The 18,386-nt window shown below is 59.4% G+C and overlaps 1 protein-coding gene across 1 annotated transcript; it reads left to right on the top strand.

Moving 5' to 3' along the window:
- The first annotated feature begins 221 nt into the window (after positions 1–221).
- Positions 222–16,409, top strand: LOC139586644 (voltage-gated potassium channel KCNC1-like). The gene is given in 6 exon segments (XM_071420190.1): positions 222–360; positions 652–1,355; positions 6,983–7,934; positions 12,768–12,983; positions 16,151–16,218; positions 16,221–16,409. Coding segments are annotated over 6 exon segments (2,133 nt in total). The 3' UTR covers positions 16,275–16,409.
- The last annotated feature ends 1,977 nt before the right edge of the window (positions 16,410–18,386 follow it).

Genomic DNA, 18,386 nt, shown 5'->3' with positions numbered 1-18,386 from the left:
CATGGGGGGGGGCGGAGCTTCCTTAAATGGAGGGGTGGCATCTCTGAGGTGGGCGGGGCTTCGGTGAAGTGGGTGTGGCCTCGTCGTGTTGTGGGCGTGGTTTTCACTCCGGGCAGACTTCACCGAGTGGGGGGGCGTGATTTTTCTGAAGGGTGGGCGTGGCTTCCCGCATCCCATACGCACCATCCCCTTCTCTCCCTCCTCCTATCGCGATTGTCGCCATGTCGTGGCAAGCCGAGCGTGACAAATCAGTGACCCCGGTGGGTGTGTGGTGGCAAAGGAGTCCTCCCCTCAAGGTGGGCGTGGTTTATCCTCAGGGAGGGATTTCTCCCCTCACGGTGGGCGTGCCCTCCCCTCACGGTGGGCGTGTCATCCCCTCACGGTGGGCGTGGTCTCCATAAAGGAGGGGTTTCCCCTCAGAAGTAGGCGTGCCCTCCCCTCATAGTGGGCGTGGTCTACATAAAGGCGGGCTTTCCCCCTCATGGTGGGCGTGCCCTCACCTCAAAGTGGGCGCGTCCTCCCCTCACCGTGGGTGTGGTTTGATAAAGGCGGGGTTTTCCCCCTCACGGTGGGCGTATCCTCCCCTCACGGTGGGCGTGGTCTCCATAAAGGCGGGCTTTCCCCCCTCACGGTGGGCGTGTCCTCCCGTAGAGTGGGCGTGTCCTCCCCTCAGAGTGGGCGTGTCCTCCCATCACGGTGTGGGCGCGTCCCCGCCGCGCCTGCGCTCCCCCCGCGCCCTCCCCGCCGCGCCGGGATGCGGCACCCGCCGTCCCCCTCTCCCTCCCCTCGCCCCCTCCTCCTATCGCGACTCTCGCCCCCTCCTCCCGTCGCGACTCTCGCCATGGGCTGGGCAAGCCGAGCGCGACAAAGTGGTGATCAACGTCGGCGGCGTCCGCCATGAGACCTACCGCAGCACCCTGCAGACGCTGCCCGGCACCCGCCTGGCCGGCCTGGCCGAACCGGGCGCCGCCGCCCGCTTCGATTACGATGCCGGCAACGGCGAATTCTTCTTCGACCGCCACCCCGCCGTGTTCGCCTACGTGCTCAACTACTACCGCACCGGCAAGCTGCACTGCCCGGCCGATGTGTGCGGGCCGCTCTTCGAGGAGGAGCTCGCCTTCTGGGGCATCGACGAGACGGACGTGGAGGCTTGCTGCTGGATGAATTACCGGCAGCACCGCGATGCCGAGGAGGCCCTGGACAGCTTCGAGAGCCCCGAGGGGCCCGGGCCGCCCGAACCGGCCGAGCCCAAGCGGCTTTGCCTGGAGGAGGGCCGGCAGGCCAGCTGGTGGCGGCGGTGGCGGCCCAAGCTCTGGGCGCTCTTCGAGGATCCCTACTCGTCCAGGATGGCCAGGGTGAGGGTTTGAGGGGGTTCTAGGATGGAGTTAGGGAGGTTTAGGGGGAGTGTGAGGGAGGGTAAGGGGGTTTAGAATGGTTTGGAGGGGTTTAGGGCAGCCCTGAAGGGGTCTTGGGGGCTGTGAGGGGGCTCTAGAGGGGTTTAGGGCAGATCCGAAGGGGTTTAGGGGCAGCTCTGGGTGCGTTCAGAGGGGCTCTAGAGGGGTTTAGGGAAGATCTGAAGGGGTCTTGGAGGCTGTGATGGAGCTCTAGAGGGGTTTAGGGCATTTCTGAGGGGGTCTGGGGGCCTTTAGAGGGATTTAGGGCAGCCCTGAAGGGGTCTTGGAGGCTTTAAGGAGGCTCTAGAGGGGTTTAGGGAAGCTCCAAAGGGGTTTTGGGGGCTGTGAAGGGGTTTAAGGGGGCTTTAGGGCGTTTCTGAGGGGATTTAGAGGGGTTTAGTGCAGCCCTGAAGGGGTCTTGGGGACTGTGAGGGGGCTTAAGGGGTCCCTAGAGGGGTTTAGGGCCTTTCTGAGGGGGTTTGGAGGGGCTTTAGAGGGGTTTAGGGCAGCTCTGAGAGGGTTTAGAGGCGTTTAGTGCAGCCCTGAAGGGGTCTTGGGGGCTGTGAAGGGGCTTAAGGAGGGTTTAGGGCATTTCTGAGAGGGTTTGGGGAGCTTTTGAAGGGTTTAGAGCAGATCTGAAGGGGTTTAGGGCATTTCTGAGGGGTTGAGAGCAGCCCTGAAGGGATCTTGGGGGCTTTAAGGGGGCTCTAGAGGCGTTTAGGGCAGATCTGAAGGGGTTTAGGGCATTTCTGAGGGGTTGAGAGCAGCCCTGAAGGGATCTTGGGGGCTTTAAGGGGGCTCTAGAGGCGTTTAGGGCAGATCTGAAGGGGTTTAGGGCATTTCTGAGGGGGTTTGGAGGGCTTTAGAGGGGTTTAGGGCGGCTCTCAAGGGGTCTTGGGGGCTCTAGAGGGATTTAGAGCAGATCTGAAAGGGTTTAGGGCATTTCTGAAGGGGTTTAGAGGGGATTTTGAGGGGTTTAGGGCATTTCTGAAGGGGTCTTGGGGCCCGTGAGGGGACTTAAGGAGGTTCTAGAGGGGTTTAGGGCATTTCTAAGGGGGTTTAGAGAGGTTTAGAGCAGCTCTGAAGGGGTTTAGGACATTTCTGAGGGGGTTTAGGGCATTTCTGAGGGGGTCCTGAGGGGTTGTGAAAGCATTTAAGGTGCTCTAGAGGGGTTTAGGGCATCTCTGAAGGGATTTAGGACATCCCCGAGGGGGTCTTGGGGGGCTGTGAAGGGATTTAGAGATTCTGAAGGGGTTTAGAGCATCTCTGAATGAGTCCTGAGGTGCTGTGAGGGGGTTTAGAGGCGCTCTAGAGGGGTTTAGGGCAGCTCTGAGGGCGTTTAGGGGGGCTCCAAAGAGGTCGAGGAAGGTTGGGATGAGCTCCAGAGGAGTTCAGGACATCTCTGAGGGGCTTTGGAGGGGCTGTGAGAGGGTTTAGGGGTGTCTGAGGGGGTTTAGGACACCTCCGAGGGGATTTTAATAGCACTGTGAGAGAGTTTAGGGGGCTCTGAGGGGAGATGTGAGGGGTCTGAGGGGGATTAGGACAATTCGAGGGCTTTAGGAGGAATTTTAAGTGAATGAAAGTGAATTCTAGAGGGGTTTAGTGCATCTTTGAAGCGTTTCAGGAGGGACGTGATGGGTTTGGGGCAGCTCTGAGAGGGTTAGGGGGGCTCTGAGGTGATTTTGGGGGGAAATGTGAGTTTAAGGGGGCTCTGAGAGGAGTTTGGGGCATCCCTGAGGGGGTTTAGGACATTCCAGAGGGGAGTTAGGGGTGTCTGAGGGAGTTGAGGACATCCCTGAGGGACTTTTGGGGGTGTTAAAGTGATTTAGAGGGCGCAGAGGGGTCTCTGACAGGGTTAGGGGGGGATGTGAGGGTTTAGGGGCATCCTGAGGGGGTTTCAGGGGTTTTGTGGGTCTGCAGTGGGAATCTCTCGGGTTTTGGGGGGCTCCGAGGAGGTTTAGGGCATTTCTGAGGGGGTTTAGGGCATTTCTGAGGGGTTTGAGGGGGTCTACGGGGCCTTTGATGGGGTCTTGGGGAGCTCTGAAGGGATTTAGGGGGGTTCTGAGAGGGTCTGAGAAGGTTTAGGGGCGCTGGGAGGGGTTTAAAGGAGCTCTGGCCGGGTTTTGGGGGTGTCTGAGGGGTTTTAGAGCATCTTGAGGGGCTTTAAGGGTGTCTGAAGGGATTTGGGGGTCCCTGAGGGGTTTTTGGGGGGTCTGTGAGGAGGTTTGGGGGGGGTTGAGGAGGTTTTGGGGTCTCTAAGGGGTTTTGAGTGGGTTTTGGGGTCTCTAAGGGGTTTTTGGGGCTCGGCCGGGAGTTTTGGGGGTCTGGGAGGAGATTTGGGGGTCTCTGAGGGGTTTGGGGGTTTGTGAGGAGGTTTGGGGGACTCTGAGGGACTTTGGGGGCTCTGTGAGGAGATTTTGGGGTCTCTGAGTGCGGTTTTGGGGCTCTGTCAGGAGTTTTGGGGGTCTCTGAAGGGTTTGGGGGTCTGTGAGGAGGTTTAGGGGTCTGTGAGGAGGTTTGGGGGACTCTGAGTGGGTTTTGGGGTCTTTGAGGGAATTCGGGGCTCTCTTGAGGAGGTTTAGGGGGGGTGAGGGGGGTTTTGGGGGGCTCTGAGCTGATTTTGGGGGGGCTCTGAGCTCGTTTGGGGCTCCCTGAGGTGCCGGGGGTGTGGGGGGGGGAGCTCAGGGACACCGCAGAAATATTTTGGGGGGGGGTTTGGCTTTTAGGGGACCCTGAGGGGACTTTGGGGTGGCTTTGAGGGGACACTGAGGGGACTTTGGGGGTGGCTTTGAGGGGACCCTGAGGGGACTCTGGGGGTGGCTTTGAGGGGACACTGCAGGGACCCTGAGGGGACTTTGGGGGTGGCTTTGAGGCGACCCTGAGGGGACTTTGGGGGTGGCTTTGAGGGGACCCCGAGGGGACTTTGGGGGTGGCTTTGAGGGGACCCCGAGGGGACTTTGGGGGTGGCTTTGAGGGGACCCTGAGGGGACCCTGAGGGGACTTTGGGGGTGGCTTTGAGGGGACCCTGAGGGGACCCTGAGGGGACTTTGGGGGTGGCTTTGAGGGGACCCTGAGGGGACCCTGAGGGGACTTTGGGGGCGGCTTTGAGGGGACCCTGAGGGGACTTTGGGGGTGGCTTTGAGGGGACACCGGACAGGATGGGGGGGGGGTATGGGGGGGGTGATGGGAGGACACGAGCACCCGATGGGGGGGATGGGATGGGATGGGATGGGATGGGATGGGATGGGATGGGATGGGGTCCGATCCTCTCTGCATGTGTCCCCCCCCCCCCCTTCAATGTCCCCCCCGCCCCCCCCCGCGATGTCCCCGCTGTCCCCCCCGCCCCCCCCCGCGATGTCCCCGCTGTCCCCCCCGCCCCCCCCCGCAGCCTCTGGCCCCGATCCTGCCGCAGCGGGGCCGGGGAGGGAGGGGGGGGGGGGGGAGGAAAACGGGACCGCACTGCGGTGCCCCCCTCCCCCCCCCCTCGGCCTGTCCTACATCCCCTCCCCCCCCTCCCCCCTCCCTCCATGTCACCCCCCCCGCCCCCCCCCCGTGTGTGGCCTAAATCGCGCCCCCCCCCCACCCTTGGCCTAGATCCCATCCCCCCCCATTGTCCCCTGTGTCCCCCCGAACCCCCCCCAAGTGTCCCCAAACCCCCCCGAAATGTCCCCATCCCCCCCCTCCGTGTCCCTTGTGTCCCCCCCAACCTGGCCTAGATCCCATCCCCCCCCCATTGTCCCCTGTGTCCCCCCGAACCCCCCCCAAGTGTCCCCATCCCCCCCCTCCGTGTCCCTTGTGTCCCCCCCAACCTGGCCTAGATGATCCCATCCCCCCCCCGCTGTCCCCTGTGTCCCCCCCCATGTCCCTAAATATCCTCCCCCCCCCCCGGTATGGCCTAAATATTGTCCTGCCCCCCCCCCCCCCCGCACCCTTCGTGTCCCCAAACCCCCTCTGTGTCCCCCCCCCCCCCGTGTCCCCAACCTTCTGTAACCCCCCCCCCCCCCAAAAATGTCCACAACCGACTGGTGCCACCCCCCCAAAATGTCCCCAAACCCCCCCAAAATGTCCCCAAACCCCTCCAACTTCTGCCGCCCCCAAAAATGTCCCCAAACCTTCCCTGGCCTGTGTCATCCCTCCCCTCCTGTCCCCAACCCTCTGTAACCCCCCCAAAATGTCCCCAAACCCCCCCAAAATGTCCCCACCATGTCCCCAAACGCCCCTGTCCCCTGTGTGTCCCCCCCATGTCCCCAACCCTCTGTAGCCCCCCCAAAATGTCCCCAAACCCCCCCAAAATGTCCCCACACCTTCCCTGGCCTGTGTCCCCACCATGTCCCCAAACCCCCCTGTGCCCTGTGTGTCCCCCCCATGTCCCCAACCCTCTGTAACCCCCCCCAAAATGTCCCCAACCCCCCCCAAAATGTCCCCAAACCCCCCCTGTCCCCTGTGTCCCCAAACCTGTGTGTCCCCTCCCCTCCAGATGTCACCTGTGTCCCCCCTCCCTCATTAAATGGGGGGGGGTCAATCTGGGGGTTCAGGGCATTTTTTGGGGGGGTTCAGTGATTTTGGGGGGGGGGGTCAGAACCCAACCAAGGGATTGAATTTATGGGGGTGTCAGTGATTTGGGGGGGTCAGAACTCAATTAATGAGCCCCCCATGTGAAATATTTGGGGGTGTCAGTGATTTGGGGGGGTCAGAACTCAACTGAGCCCCTCCCAATGAATTTTTGGGGGTGTCAGCAATTTGGGGGGGTCAGAACCCAACCAAGGGATTGAGTATTTGGGGGTGTCAGCGATTTGGGGGGGTCAAAACTGAACTGAGCCCCCCCTAATGAATTTATGAATATTTGGGGGTGTCAGTGATTTGGGGGGGGTTCAGAACCCAACCAAGGGATTGAGTATTTGGGGGTGTCAGTGATTTGGGGGGGGGTTCAGAATTCGGAGCCCCCCCCAGTGAATTTTTGGGGGTGTCAGTGATTTGGGGGGGGTTCAGAACTCAACCAAAGGAGCCCCCCCAGTGAATATTTGGGGTGTCAGTGATTTAGGGGGTCAGAACCCCAAAATCCCAGTTTCCCCTCCCTGCTCACCCATGGGGTTCCCTCCATGGAGCTTCTGGGGGGTCTCAACGAACTCAACCAAAGGAGCCCCCCCAGTGAATTTTTGGGGTGTCAGTGATTTGGGGGTTCAGAACCCAACCAAGGGATTGAATTTTTGGGGTGCCAGTGATTTGGGGGGTTCAGAACCCAACCAAGGGATTGAGTATTTGGGGGTGTCAGTGATTTGGGGGGGGTTCAGAACTCAACCAAAGGAGCCCCCTATGAATATTTGGGGTGTCAGTGATTTGGGGGTTCAGAACCCAACCAAGGGGTTGAATTTTTGGGGTGTCAGCGATTTGGGGGTCAGAACTTGGCCATCAATCAGTGCTTTAGGTGGGTGGGGGGTGCCAGTGATTTGGGGCTGTCAATGACTCAATTGAGGGGGGGGCTCAGAACCCCAAAATCCCAATCCCCCCCCGCCCCATCCCTGCTGACCCATGGGAGCTTTTCGGGGCTCTCCAACCCCGTGTCCCCCCCAAACTGTCGCCCCCCCCAGTACGTGGCCTTCGCCTCGCTCTTCTTCATCCTCATCTCCATCACCACCTTCTGCCTGGAGACGCACGAGGCCTTCAACCGCGTCATCAACAAGACGGAGACGGTGACCACGGGCAACGAGACGGGCACGCAGGTGGCCGTGGAGGTGGAGACCGAGCCCTTCCTCACCTACGTCGAGGGGCTCTGCGTGGTCTGGTTCACCTTCGAGTTCCTCATGCGCGTCAGCTTCTGCCCGGACAAGCGCGACTTCATCAAGAGCAGCCTCAACATCATCGACTTCGTGGCCATCTTGCCTTTCTACCTGGAGGTGGGGCTCAGGGGATTGTCCTCCAAGGCGGCCAAGGACGTGCTGGGCTTCCTGCGCGTCGTGCGCTTCGTGCGCATCCTCAGGATCTTCAAGCTCACCCGGCACTTCGTGGGGCTCCGCGTGCTGGGCCACACCCTCCGCGCCAGCACCAACGAGTTCCTGCTCCTCGTCATCTTCCTCGCCCTGGGCGTGCTGATCTTCGCCACCATGATCTACTACGCCGAGCGCATCGGCGCCGACCCCGACGACGTCACCGGCTCGCGCCACACCTACTTCAAGAACATCCCCATCGGCTTCTGGTGGGCCGTGGTGACCATGACCACGCTGGGCTACGGCGACATGTACCCCATGACGTGGTCGGGCATGCTGGTGGGCGCCCTGTGCGCGCTGGCCGGCGTGCTCACCATCGCCATGCCCGTGCCCGTCATCGTCAACAACTTCGGCATGTACTACTCGCTGGCCATGGCCAAGCAGAAGCTGCCCAAGAAGAAGAACAAACACATCCCCAGGCCGCCCCAGCCCGGCTCTCCCGGCTACGGCTCGCCGGGCTCGGGGGGTCCCAACGCCCCCGGCAGCCCTCGGGCCGCGCGGCGCCCGCCCGCCTGCCCGCTGGCCCAGGAGGAGGTGGTGGAGATCAACCGCGCCGGTGAGCGGCGGCCCCGAAAATGGGAGGGTTTGGGGTGGGTTTGGGAGGGTTTGGGGGAGTTTGGGGGGTCTTGGGAGGGTTTGGAGGGGGGAATTGGGGGGGTTTGGGGTGGGTTTGGTGGGGTTTGGGGTGGGTCAGGGGAGGTTGGTGGGGTTTGGGGGGTCTTGGGAGGGTTTGGAGGGAGAACTGGGGGGGTTTGGTGTGGGTTGGGGGGGGTTTAGGGGGTCTTGGGAGGGTTTGGGGGGCGAATTGGGGAGGTTGGGGTGGGATTGAGGGGGTTTTGGGGGGCTTTAGGGGGGTTTGGAGTGGGAATTGGGGGGGTTTGGGGGGTTTAGGGGTGGGATTGAGGGGGTTTGGGGTGGGTTTGGGGAGGTTGGTGGGGTTTGGGGGATCTTAGGAGGGTTTGGAGGGGGGAATTGGGGGGGTTTGGGGTGGGTTTGGTGGGGTTTGGAGGGGGGAATTGGGGGGGGTTGGGGTGGGATTGAGGGGGTTTGGGGTGGGTCGGGGGAGGTTGGTGGGGTTTAGGGGTGGGTTTGGGGGGATTTCGGGGGTCTTGGGAGGGTTTGGAGTTGGATTGGGGGAGTTTGGGGGGTTTAGGGGTGGATTTGGGGTGGGTTGGGGGAGGTTGGTGGGGTTTGGAGGGCTTTAGGGGGTTGGGGTGGGTTTGGTGGGGTTTGGGATGGGTTTGGGGAGGTTGGTGGGGTTTAGGGGGTCTTGGTAGGGTTTGGAGTGGGATTAGTGGGGTTTGGGTGGGTTTGGGGTGGGTTTGAGGGGTTTGGGATGGGTTTGGTGGGGTTTGGGGTCGTGTTGGTAGGGTTTGGGCTGGGATTAGTGGGGTTTGGTGGGGTTTAGGGGGTCTTGGTAGGGTTTGGGCTGGGATTAGGATGGGTTTGGGGAGTTTTGTGGGGTTTGGGGTGGGTTTGGGGGGCGTTGGTGGGGTTTAGGGTGGGATTAGTGGGGTTTGAGGAGTTTTGGAAGGATTTGGAGTGGGTTTGGTGGGGGTTTGGAGGGGTTTTAGAAGAGTTTTGGAGGGGTTTGGGGTGGATTAGGGGGGTTTGGGGTGGGTTTGGGGGGATTGGTGGGGTTTGGGGTGGGATTAGTGGGGTTTAGGGTGGGTTTGGGGGGGATTGGTGGGGTTGGGGGGGATTGGTGGGGTTTAGGGTGGGTTTGGTGGGGTTTTAGAGAGGTTTGGATGGGATTAGTGAATTTTAGGGGGTCTTGCTAGAGTTTGGGGTGGGATTAGTGGGGTTTAGGGGGTCTTGGTAGGGTCTGGAGGAGTTTGGGGTGGTTTTTGGGGGGGTTTAGGGTGGGATTAGTGAATTTTGGAGGGTCTTGGTAGAGTTTGGAGTGGTTTTGGGGACATTTGAGGGCCCTCTGGAGGGAATTCCGTGGATTTTAGGGGTTTTGGCAGAGTTTGGTGGGGTTTAAAGGATTTTGGGGAGTTGGAAGGAAGTTCCGTGAATTTTTGGGGGACTTCAGGGGAGTTTGGGGGATTTTGTGGGGTTCCAGTGGATTTTGGAGTTGTTTGGGACAGATTTTTTGGGGTTTGAGGGGGTTGTGGTATAATCTGAAGGGGTTTGGGGAAGTTTAGTGAATTTTGGGGGCAGTTTCAAGGGGGATTTTCGTGGATTTTGGGGTTATTGGTTGGAATTTGATGGATTTGGGGCGACTTTGGGTGAGTTTCAGGGTGGTTGGTGGATTTTGAGGGAGTTCAGCAAATTTTGGGGAGAATTTTGAAGGGATTTGGGCTGGGAGAATAATGGGGGGGGGAATGGATTTTGGGGGAGTTTTGGGGAATTTTGGGGAATAATATTGGGAAAACATTTTTAGGGATATTTTTGAGGTATTTTGTGAAAGTTTGGGTACATTTTGGGGGAAATTTGGGGAAAATTAGGAGGAGTTTGGACTATTTTGGAGGGAATTTGGTGCAATTTTGTGGGGAATATTTTGGGAAGTGTTTGAGATATTTTGGGCAGAATTTGGTGCATTTTGAGGTGAGTTTGGCGCATTTTGGGGGAGAATTTGGTGGATTTTGGAGGGAATTTGATGCATTTTGGAGGGAAATTCGTGCATTTTGGGGAGAATTTGGTGCATTTTGGGGGGATATTTTGGGAAGTGTTTGGGATATTTTGTGGGGGAATTTTTTGCATTTTGGAGAGAATTTGGTGCATTTTGGGGGGAAATTTGTGCATTTTTGAGGGAATTTTTTCCATCTAGATGGGGGAATTTTTTACATTTTGGGGGAAGTTTGGTGCATTTTGGGGAGGATATTTTGGGAAGTTTTTGGGATGTTTTAGGGGGGAGTTTGGTGCATTTTGAGGGCAAAATTTGGCACATTTGGGTGGAATTTGGTGCATTTTGGGGGATATTTTGGGAAGCATTTGGGATATTTTGGGGGGAATTTGGTGCATTTTGGGGGGATATTTTGGGAAGCATTTGGGATATTTTGGGGGGGGAATTTGGCACATTTTGGGGGGAATTTGGGACATTTTGGGGGGATATTTTGGGAAGTTTCTGGGATATTTTTTTTTTGAGAGGAGCTTGGCACATTTTGGAGGGAATTTGGTGCATTTTGTGGGGAATATTTTGGGAAGTGCTCGGGATATTTTGGGGTGAATTTGGCACATTTTGGGGGGATACTTTGGGGGGAGTTTGGTGCATTTTATGGGGATATTTTGGGAAGTGTTTGGGATATTTTGGAGGGAAGTTTGGTGCATTTTGGTGGGATATTTTTGGGAAGTGTTTGGGATATTTTGGGGGAGATTTGGCACATTTTGGAGGAATTTGGGGCATTTTGGGGGGAATTTTTTGCATTTTGGGGTAAATTTGGTCCATCTTGGGATGATATTTTGGGAAGTGTTTGGGATATTTTGGGGTGAATTTGATGCATTTTGGGGGCATATTTTGGGAAGCATTTGGGATATTTTGAGGCAAATTTGGGGCATTTTGGGGGCAATTTGGTGCATTTTGAGGTGAGTTTGGGATATTTTGAGAGGAGTTTGGCTCATTCTCAGGGGAATTTGGTGCATTTTGGGGGGGTATTTAGGGGAGAATTTGGTGCATTTTGGGGCAATATTTTGGCACATGTTGGGGTTATTTTGGCACATTTTGGGGGGGAATAATTTTTTGCATTTTGGGGGGAATTTGGGCACATTTTCTGTGAATTCCTGACATTTACAGCCACTCAAAAATATTTAAACCCCACTCCCCCTCCCTCCAGCGCGGCCTCTGCCCAATTTTAAACCGACTTTAACAATTTAAGCTCCATCAAAATGACCCCACCCCTACCTGGGCGTGTCCTGGGCGTGTCCCGGGGGGGTTCCCATCCCAATTTCGGGGTTCCCATCCCAATTTCGGGGTTCCCATCCCAATTTTGGGATTTCCATTTCCCATCCCAATTTCGGCGTTTCCCCATCCCAGTTTCGGGGTTCCCACCCCAATTCCAAGGTGTCCCCCTGTTTCACAGAATCCTGTCCCAATGGGGGGGTTCCCATCCCAATTTTGGGGTTCCCATTCCAATTTCGGGGTTCCCATTTCCCGTCCCAGTTTTGGGGTTCCCATTTCCCATCTCAATTTCATGGTTCCCACCCCAATTCCGTGCTGTCCCCCCACTGGTTTCACAGAATCCCATCCCAATTTTGGTGTCCCCATCCCAATTCCGTGCTGTCCCTCCCATTTTCACAGAATCCCATCCCAGTTTCGGGGTCCCCACCCCAATTCCACAGAATTTCCCCCCATTTCCACAGAATCCCGTCCAATGGGGGGGTTCCATTTCCCACCCCAATTCCGTGCTGTCCCCCCCTGTTTCACAGAATCCCACCCCAATTTCGGGGTTTCCCATCCCAATTTTGCTGTCCCCCACCCCAATTCCACAGAATTTTCCCCCATTTCCACAGAATCCTGTCCCAACGGGGGGGTTCCCGTTTCCCATCCCAATTTCAGGGTTCCCATCCCAATTTCGTGTCCCCCCCTTACAGAATCTCGTCCCAGTTTTGGGGTTCCCATCCCAATTTCATGGTTCCCACCCCAATTCCGTGCTGTCCCCCCCCGTTTCACAGAATCCCACCCCAATTCCGTGCCGTCCCCATCCCCATTCCGTGCTGTCCCACCCCAATTCCGTGCCGTCCCCCGCCCCAATTCCACAGAATTTTCCCCCGTTCCACAGAATCCCGTCCCAATTTTGGTGTTCCCACCCCAATTCCGTGCCGTCCCCCCCCCAATTCCGTGCTGGCCCCCCCATTTTCACAGAATCCCACCCCAATTCCGTGCCGTCCCTGCCCCAATTCCACAGAATTTTCCCCCATTTTCACAGAATCCCACCCCAATTCCGTGCCGTCCCCACCCCAATTCCACAGAATTTTCCCCCATTTTCACAGAATCCCACCCCAATTCCGTGCCGTCCCCGCCCCAATTCCACAGAATTTTCCCCATTTTTACAGAATCCCATCCCCATTCCGTGCTGTCCCCCCCAGTTCTGTGCTGTCCCCCCATTTCCACAGAATCCCATCCCAATTTCGGGGTTTCCCACCCCAATTTCGCCGTCCCCACCCCAATTCCGTGCCGTCCCCGCCCCAATTCCACGGTCCCCACCCCAATTCCGTGCTGCCCCCCCCAGTTCCGTGCTGTCCCCACATTTTTACAGAATCCCGTCCCCATTCCGTGCTGTCCCCACCCCAATTCCACAGAATTTTCCCCCATTTTCACAGAATCCCACCCCAGTTCCGTGCCATCCCCACCCCAATTCCACAGAATTTTCCCCCATTTTTACAGAATCCCATCCCCATTCCGTGCCGTCCCCGCCCCAATTCCACAGAATTTTCCCCAATTTCACAGAATCCCGTCCCAACGGCGAGGCGGGCCGCGCGGCGCTGGCACAGGAGGATTGTCCCCCCATCGATCAGCCCCTGTCCCCCGAGGAGCGCGGCCTGGGGCCCCCCCAGAACGCCCCCGCCGGGCCCGGGGGCGGCCGCGAGCGCTGCGGCCGCGACCGCGCCTGCTTCCTGCTGGGGCCGGACTACGCGCCCCCCCCCGAGGGACCCCTGCGCAAAGGTGGGTGTGGGGGGAACCCCAAAATACCCCAAAAACTCCTCACGGTACCCCAAAACCAACCCCCCCCCCCCCCCCTCGAGGGACCCCTGCGCAAAGGTGGGCGAGGGGGTACCCCAAAACACCCCAAAAACTCCTCACGGTACCCCCAAAACCACCCTGCGCAAAGGTGGGCGAGGGGGGACCCCAAAACACCCCAAAATACCCCAAAAACTCCTCAGGGTACCCCAAAACCACCCTGCGCAAAGGTGGGCGAGGGGGGACCCCAAAACACCCCAAAATACCCCAAAAACTCCTCAGGGTACCCCAAAACCCCCCGAGGGACCCCTGCGCAAAGGTGGGCGAGGGGGGGAACCCCAAAACACCCCAAAAACTCCTCAGGGTACCCCAAAACCACCCTGCGCAAAGGTGGGCGAGGGGGGACCCCAAAACACCCCAAAATACCCCAAAAACTCTTTAGGGTACCCCAAAACCAACCCCCATCCCCGAGGGACCCCTGCGCAAAGGTGGGTGCGGGGGGACCCCAAAACACCCCAAAACTCCTCAGGGTACCCCAAAACCACCCTGCGCAAAGGTGGGCGATGGGGGAACCCCAAAACACCCCAAAATACCCCAAAAACTCCTCAGGGTACCCCAAAACCAACCCCCACCCCCCCGAGGAACCCCTGCGCAAAGGTGGGCGAGGGGGGAACCCCAAAACACCCCAAAAACTCCTCACGGTACCCCAAAATCAACCCCCCCCCCGGGTACCCCAAAACACCCCAGGGTACCCCAAAACCACCCCAAAAACTCCTCACGGTACCCCAACCCCCCCCCCCCACGGGCATCCCCAGATCTTGGGGGTACCAAAAACCACATCTTGGGGTACCCCAAAAACACCGCCCCCCCCACAACACCCAGGGTACCCTAAAACCAGCCTGGGCACCCCAAAAACTCCTCAGGGTACCCCAAAATCCCCCCCCGGGTACCCCCAATCCTGGGGATACCAAAAACCCCATCCTGGGCACCCCCAAATTTTGGGGTTAATGATAAACCCCAGCTCGGGGCACCCCCAAATCTTGGGGGTAACGATAACCCCCCCCCCATAGGGTACCCCCATATTTTGGGGGTCCCCAAACCCCCCCCAGTGTCACCCCAAAATCCTGGGGGTAATGGTAACCCCCCCCTAGGGTACCCCAAAATCCCCCGGGGGGGTCCCCAAATCCTCCTTCCCCCTTCCTGCATGCGCCTCCCAGTCCCGCCTCCCCCAAACTGGGGGAACTGGGGGGCAGGGCTTGCACAGCCCCCCCAAACTGGGCCCAACTGGGGGGGGCGGAGCTTGCACAGCCCCCCAAAACTGGGCCCAACTGGGGGGGCGGAGCTTGCACAATCCCCCCAAACTGGGCCAAACTGGGGGGGCGAGCTTGCACAGCCCCCCCAAACTGGGCCAAACTGGGGGGGGCAGAGTTTGCACAGCCCCCCCCCAAACTGGGAGAACTGGGGGGGCAGGGCTTGCACAGCCCCCCCCAGACTGGGCCAAACTGGGAGAACTGGGCCAAACTGGGCTGAACTGGGGGGGCCGAGCTTGCACAGACCCCCCGGCGCTGGGGGGCTCTGGGTGTTCCTTGCACACGCGCGTGCAAGGGGCGGGGCTGGCTGCGGGCTCCGCCCATGCCAAGGGGGGCGGGGGGGGGGGTCCCTGTCCCTTTTTAGGAGGTCCCTGTCCCCATTTGGGTGTCCCCGTCCCCATAGGGGGTCCCTGTCCCTATTTGGGGCCTCCCTGTCCCTTTTAAGGGGTTCTTGTCACTTTTAGGGGGTCCCTGTCCCCATCAGGGGGGTCCCTGTCCCTTTTAGGGGTCCCTGTCCTTATTTGGCTGTCCTTGGCCTTTTAGGACCCCCCTTGTCCCTATTTGGGGGTCCTTGTCCCCAGTAGAGAGTCCTTGTCCCTTTTAGGGTGTCCCTGACCCTTTTAGGGTGTCCCTGTCCCCATTAGGGGGTCCCTGGCCCCATAGAGGGTCCCTGTCCCCATTAGGGGGTCCCTGTCCCTTTTAGGGTGTCCCTGTCCCCATTAGGGGGTCCCTGACCCTTTTAGGGTGTCCCTGTCCCCATTAGGGGGTCCCTGTCCCTTTTAGGGTGTCCCTGTCCCATTAGGGGGTCCCTGTCCCCATAGAGGGTCCCTGTCCCCATTAGGGTGTCCCTGTCCCCATTAGGGGGGTCCCTCCCGGGGTGACCCCTCCCCTCTCCCCTTCTGTCCCCAGCGCTCGTCACCGCCTGAGACCCCCGACGTTGCCGCAGGTCAGCCGGGAGGGGGCGCCCTCACCCTGGCCACGCCTCCCCGCGCATAACCCCGCCCCCTCCGCGGGTCTGGCCCCGCCCACCTCGCACCGCTGCGCATGCGCAATCCCCGCCCCCGCACCGCGGCGCTGCTTCACCGGGGGATGGGGGAGGGGCGGCACCTGGGACCCCCCCCCCCCCCCCCCCCCCAAAATACCTGGGGACCCCAAAACCACACCTGGCAGCACCAAAAATACGCGGGAACCCCCAAAAAACATCTGGGAGCCCTCAAAAAACACTCGGGGACCCCAAAAAATACCCGGGAGCCCCAAAACCACATTTGGGAGCACCAAAAATACCCGGGAACCCCCCAAAACCAAACCTGGGGACCCTCAAAAACCACCTGGGAATCACAAAAAACATCTGGGGACCCTCCCGGGCTTTTTTGGGGTGCTCCCCCCCATCTCCTCAGTATCCCCTGGGGGGGTCCCCAAATTTTGGGGAGGCAACCCCAATTCCTGGGGGGAGGGCCCCCACATTTGCAGGAGGGTCCTAAACTGGAGGGGCTCCCCCCACAACCGTAATAGGGTCCCCAATTTTTGGAGGCGTCCCAAATCTTTAGGGGGGTCCCCATTTCCTGGGGGAAGGGGTCCCAATTCTTGGGGGGGGGTCCCCAATTTTTTGGGGGGGAGGTCCTAAGCCCTTTGGGGAGGGGGAGGGGTGGGGGTTCCTGTCCAATTTTGGGGGGCCCCAAAATTTTGGAGGGGGTGGGGTCTCACATCCCATTTTTGGGGGGGGGGGGGGTGTTTCCCAATTTTGAGGCGGGTTTGGGAAATGAAAGGGGGGGGGCTGAGGGTGTTTTGGGGGTTTTTTTTGGGGGGGTACTGACCCCCCCCCCCAATTTTTTGTCTCCCAAGGCTACGAGAAGTCGCGGAGCCTCAACAGCATCACGGGGGTGCGGGTGGCCCCCCGCCGCCCCCCCCTTCAGCTCCCCCAGCCCCCCCCCGGCGCCCCCGCTCCCCCATCCCCTCCATCCTCTGAGGAGGGGGGGGGGCGGGGAAGCCCCTCCCCCCACCCCACACCCCCCTTTTCCTGCCCCCCTTCCCCTCCCCCCCCCCAGAAAATGGGGAGAAATGGGGGAAAAAAAACTCATCAGTGGCAATGGGGGGGAGGGGGCACCCCGGCATGGGGGGGGGAGTGATTTTGGGGACACCCCACCCCCCCCCCCTCCTCCCCTAAAAGGGAAGGGTGCCCCCCCTAGAGACTGTGAAAGGGGGTGACAAGGGAACCCCCCCCGCCCCCGGTGTCACCCCAAAGGCTGCACTGCACTTTCTGGACTGGGTGTCCCCCCCCACATTTGGGGTCCCCTCCAAGCCCACCCCGGTTTCGGGGGGGTTTGGGCGTCCTTGTTGTTCCCCCCCCACCCCGTGTGTCCCCCCCCTCCATGATCACTCAGGACTTGGGGAGCCCCCCCTAAATTGGTGTCACCTCACCTCGTGTGTCCCCTCTGTGTGTCCCTGATGTCCGTCTGTCCGTCCCCCCCCCGTGTGTGTCCCCCCTCCTGGGCTCCCCACACCCCCCCAAGCAATAACTGGAGCCGCCGGACGCGCCGATGGCAGAGGACGACGGCAGTGGTAGGGCCCTGCCCGGGTGTCCCCCCTGTCCCCCTGTGGTGGCAGCGTCACCCCAAGATGGGGGAAGAAGGGGGGAAACCGGGCCCACTAGGAGTTCAGGCTGCGTTTCCATGGTAACGGGACTAGGCCTGAGCTCTACTGCGAGGCCAGGCTGCGTTTCCGTGGTAACAGGACTAGGCCTGAGCTCTACTGTGAATCCGGGCTTCGTTTCCATGGTAATGGAACTAGGCCTGAGCTCTACTGCAAGGCCAGGCTGCGTTTCCATGGTAACGGGAGCAGGCCTGAGCCTGCACTTTGAGATCAGGCTGCGTTTCCATGGTAACAGGGCTCGGCCTGAGCTCTACTGTGAATCCGGGCTGTGTTTCCATGGTAACGGGACAAGGCCTGAGCTCTGTTGTTAGTCCAGGCTGCATTTCCATGGTAACAGGACTAGGCTAAGGCCACCCTGTGTTTCCATGGTAACAGGACTAGGCCTAAGCGCTACTGTTAGTCCAGGCTTCGTTTCCATGGTAACAGGATTAGGCCCGGCACTACTGCAAGGCCAGGCTGTATTTCCATGGTAACAAGATCAAGCCAGAGTCCTCACTACAGTCCCAGGCCGTGTTTCCATGGTAACTGCACTAGGCCTGAGCAGTATTCTGACATCAGGCCATGTTTCCATGGTAACAGAGCTAGGCTAGGTACTGCTGTAAGGCCAGGGCTACATTTCCCTGATAACAGGACAAGGCCTGAACCTTCACGGTGCGATCAGACTGTTTCCATGGTAACAGGTGTAGGTCAAGTCCTACTGTGAGGCCAGGCTGCATTTCCATGGTAACGGGACTAGGCCTGAGCTCTATTGTGAGGCCAGGCTGCATTTCCATGGTAACGGGACTAGGCCTAAGCCCTTGCCACAAGGCCAGGCTGTGTTTCCATGGTAACAGGACTAGGCCTGAGCCCTTACCACAAGGCCAGGCTGTGTTTCCATGGTAACGGGGACTAGGCCTGAGCCCTTACCACAAGGCCAGGCTGTGTTTCCATGGCAACGGGAGCAGGCCTGAGCCTGCACTTTGAGATCAGGCTGCGTTTCCATGGTAACGGGAGCAGGCCTAAGCCCTGACTGCAAGGCCAGGCTGTGTTTCCATGGTAACAGGACTAGGCCTGACCCCGACTGCAAGGCCTGGCTGTGTTTCCATGGTAACAGGAGCAGGGCTGAGCTTTATTGCAAGGCCAGGCTGCGTTTCCATGGTAACGGGACTAGGCCAGAGCCCCCAAATCAGGCCTCGCCCCCTTTTGGGGGGGGCCGGGACCCCCCCCAAAGCTGTTCTCCCCCCCCCGGGGGGGTCCCTGGGGGCGGCAGTTTGGGGGGTGGGGCCCCCTGGGCGCCCCTCCCCCCCGACCAGCATGTCTGCATGTCCGACCCGCCGGTATTTATTGTAATATGCAAAAAAACCCCAAAACCCCCTGAATCAACCCAAACCTGCCCTCCCCTCCTTCCATGGCGGGGGGGGTCCTCATTTATCGGGGTCCCCCCCCTCCC

This window comes from Agelaius tricolor, unplaced genomic scaffold (assembly GCF_023055355.1).
Source record: "Agelaius tricolor isolate 1412-34295 unplaced genomic scaffold, bAgeTri1.0.p SCAF_128, whole genome shotgun sequence".
Lineage (NCBI taxonomy): Eukaryota > Metazoa > Chordata > Aves > Passeriformes > Icteridae > Agelaius > Agelaius tricolor.
This window is presented reverse-complemented; position numbering and strand designations above follow the sequence as displayed.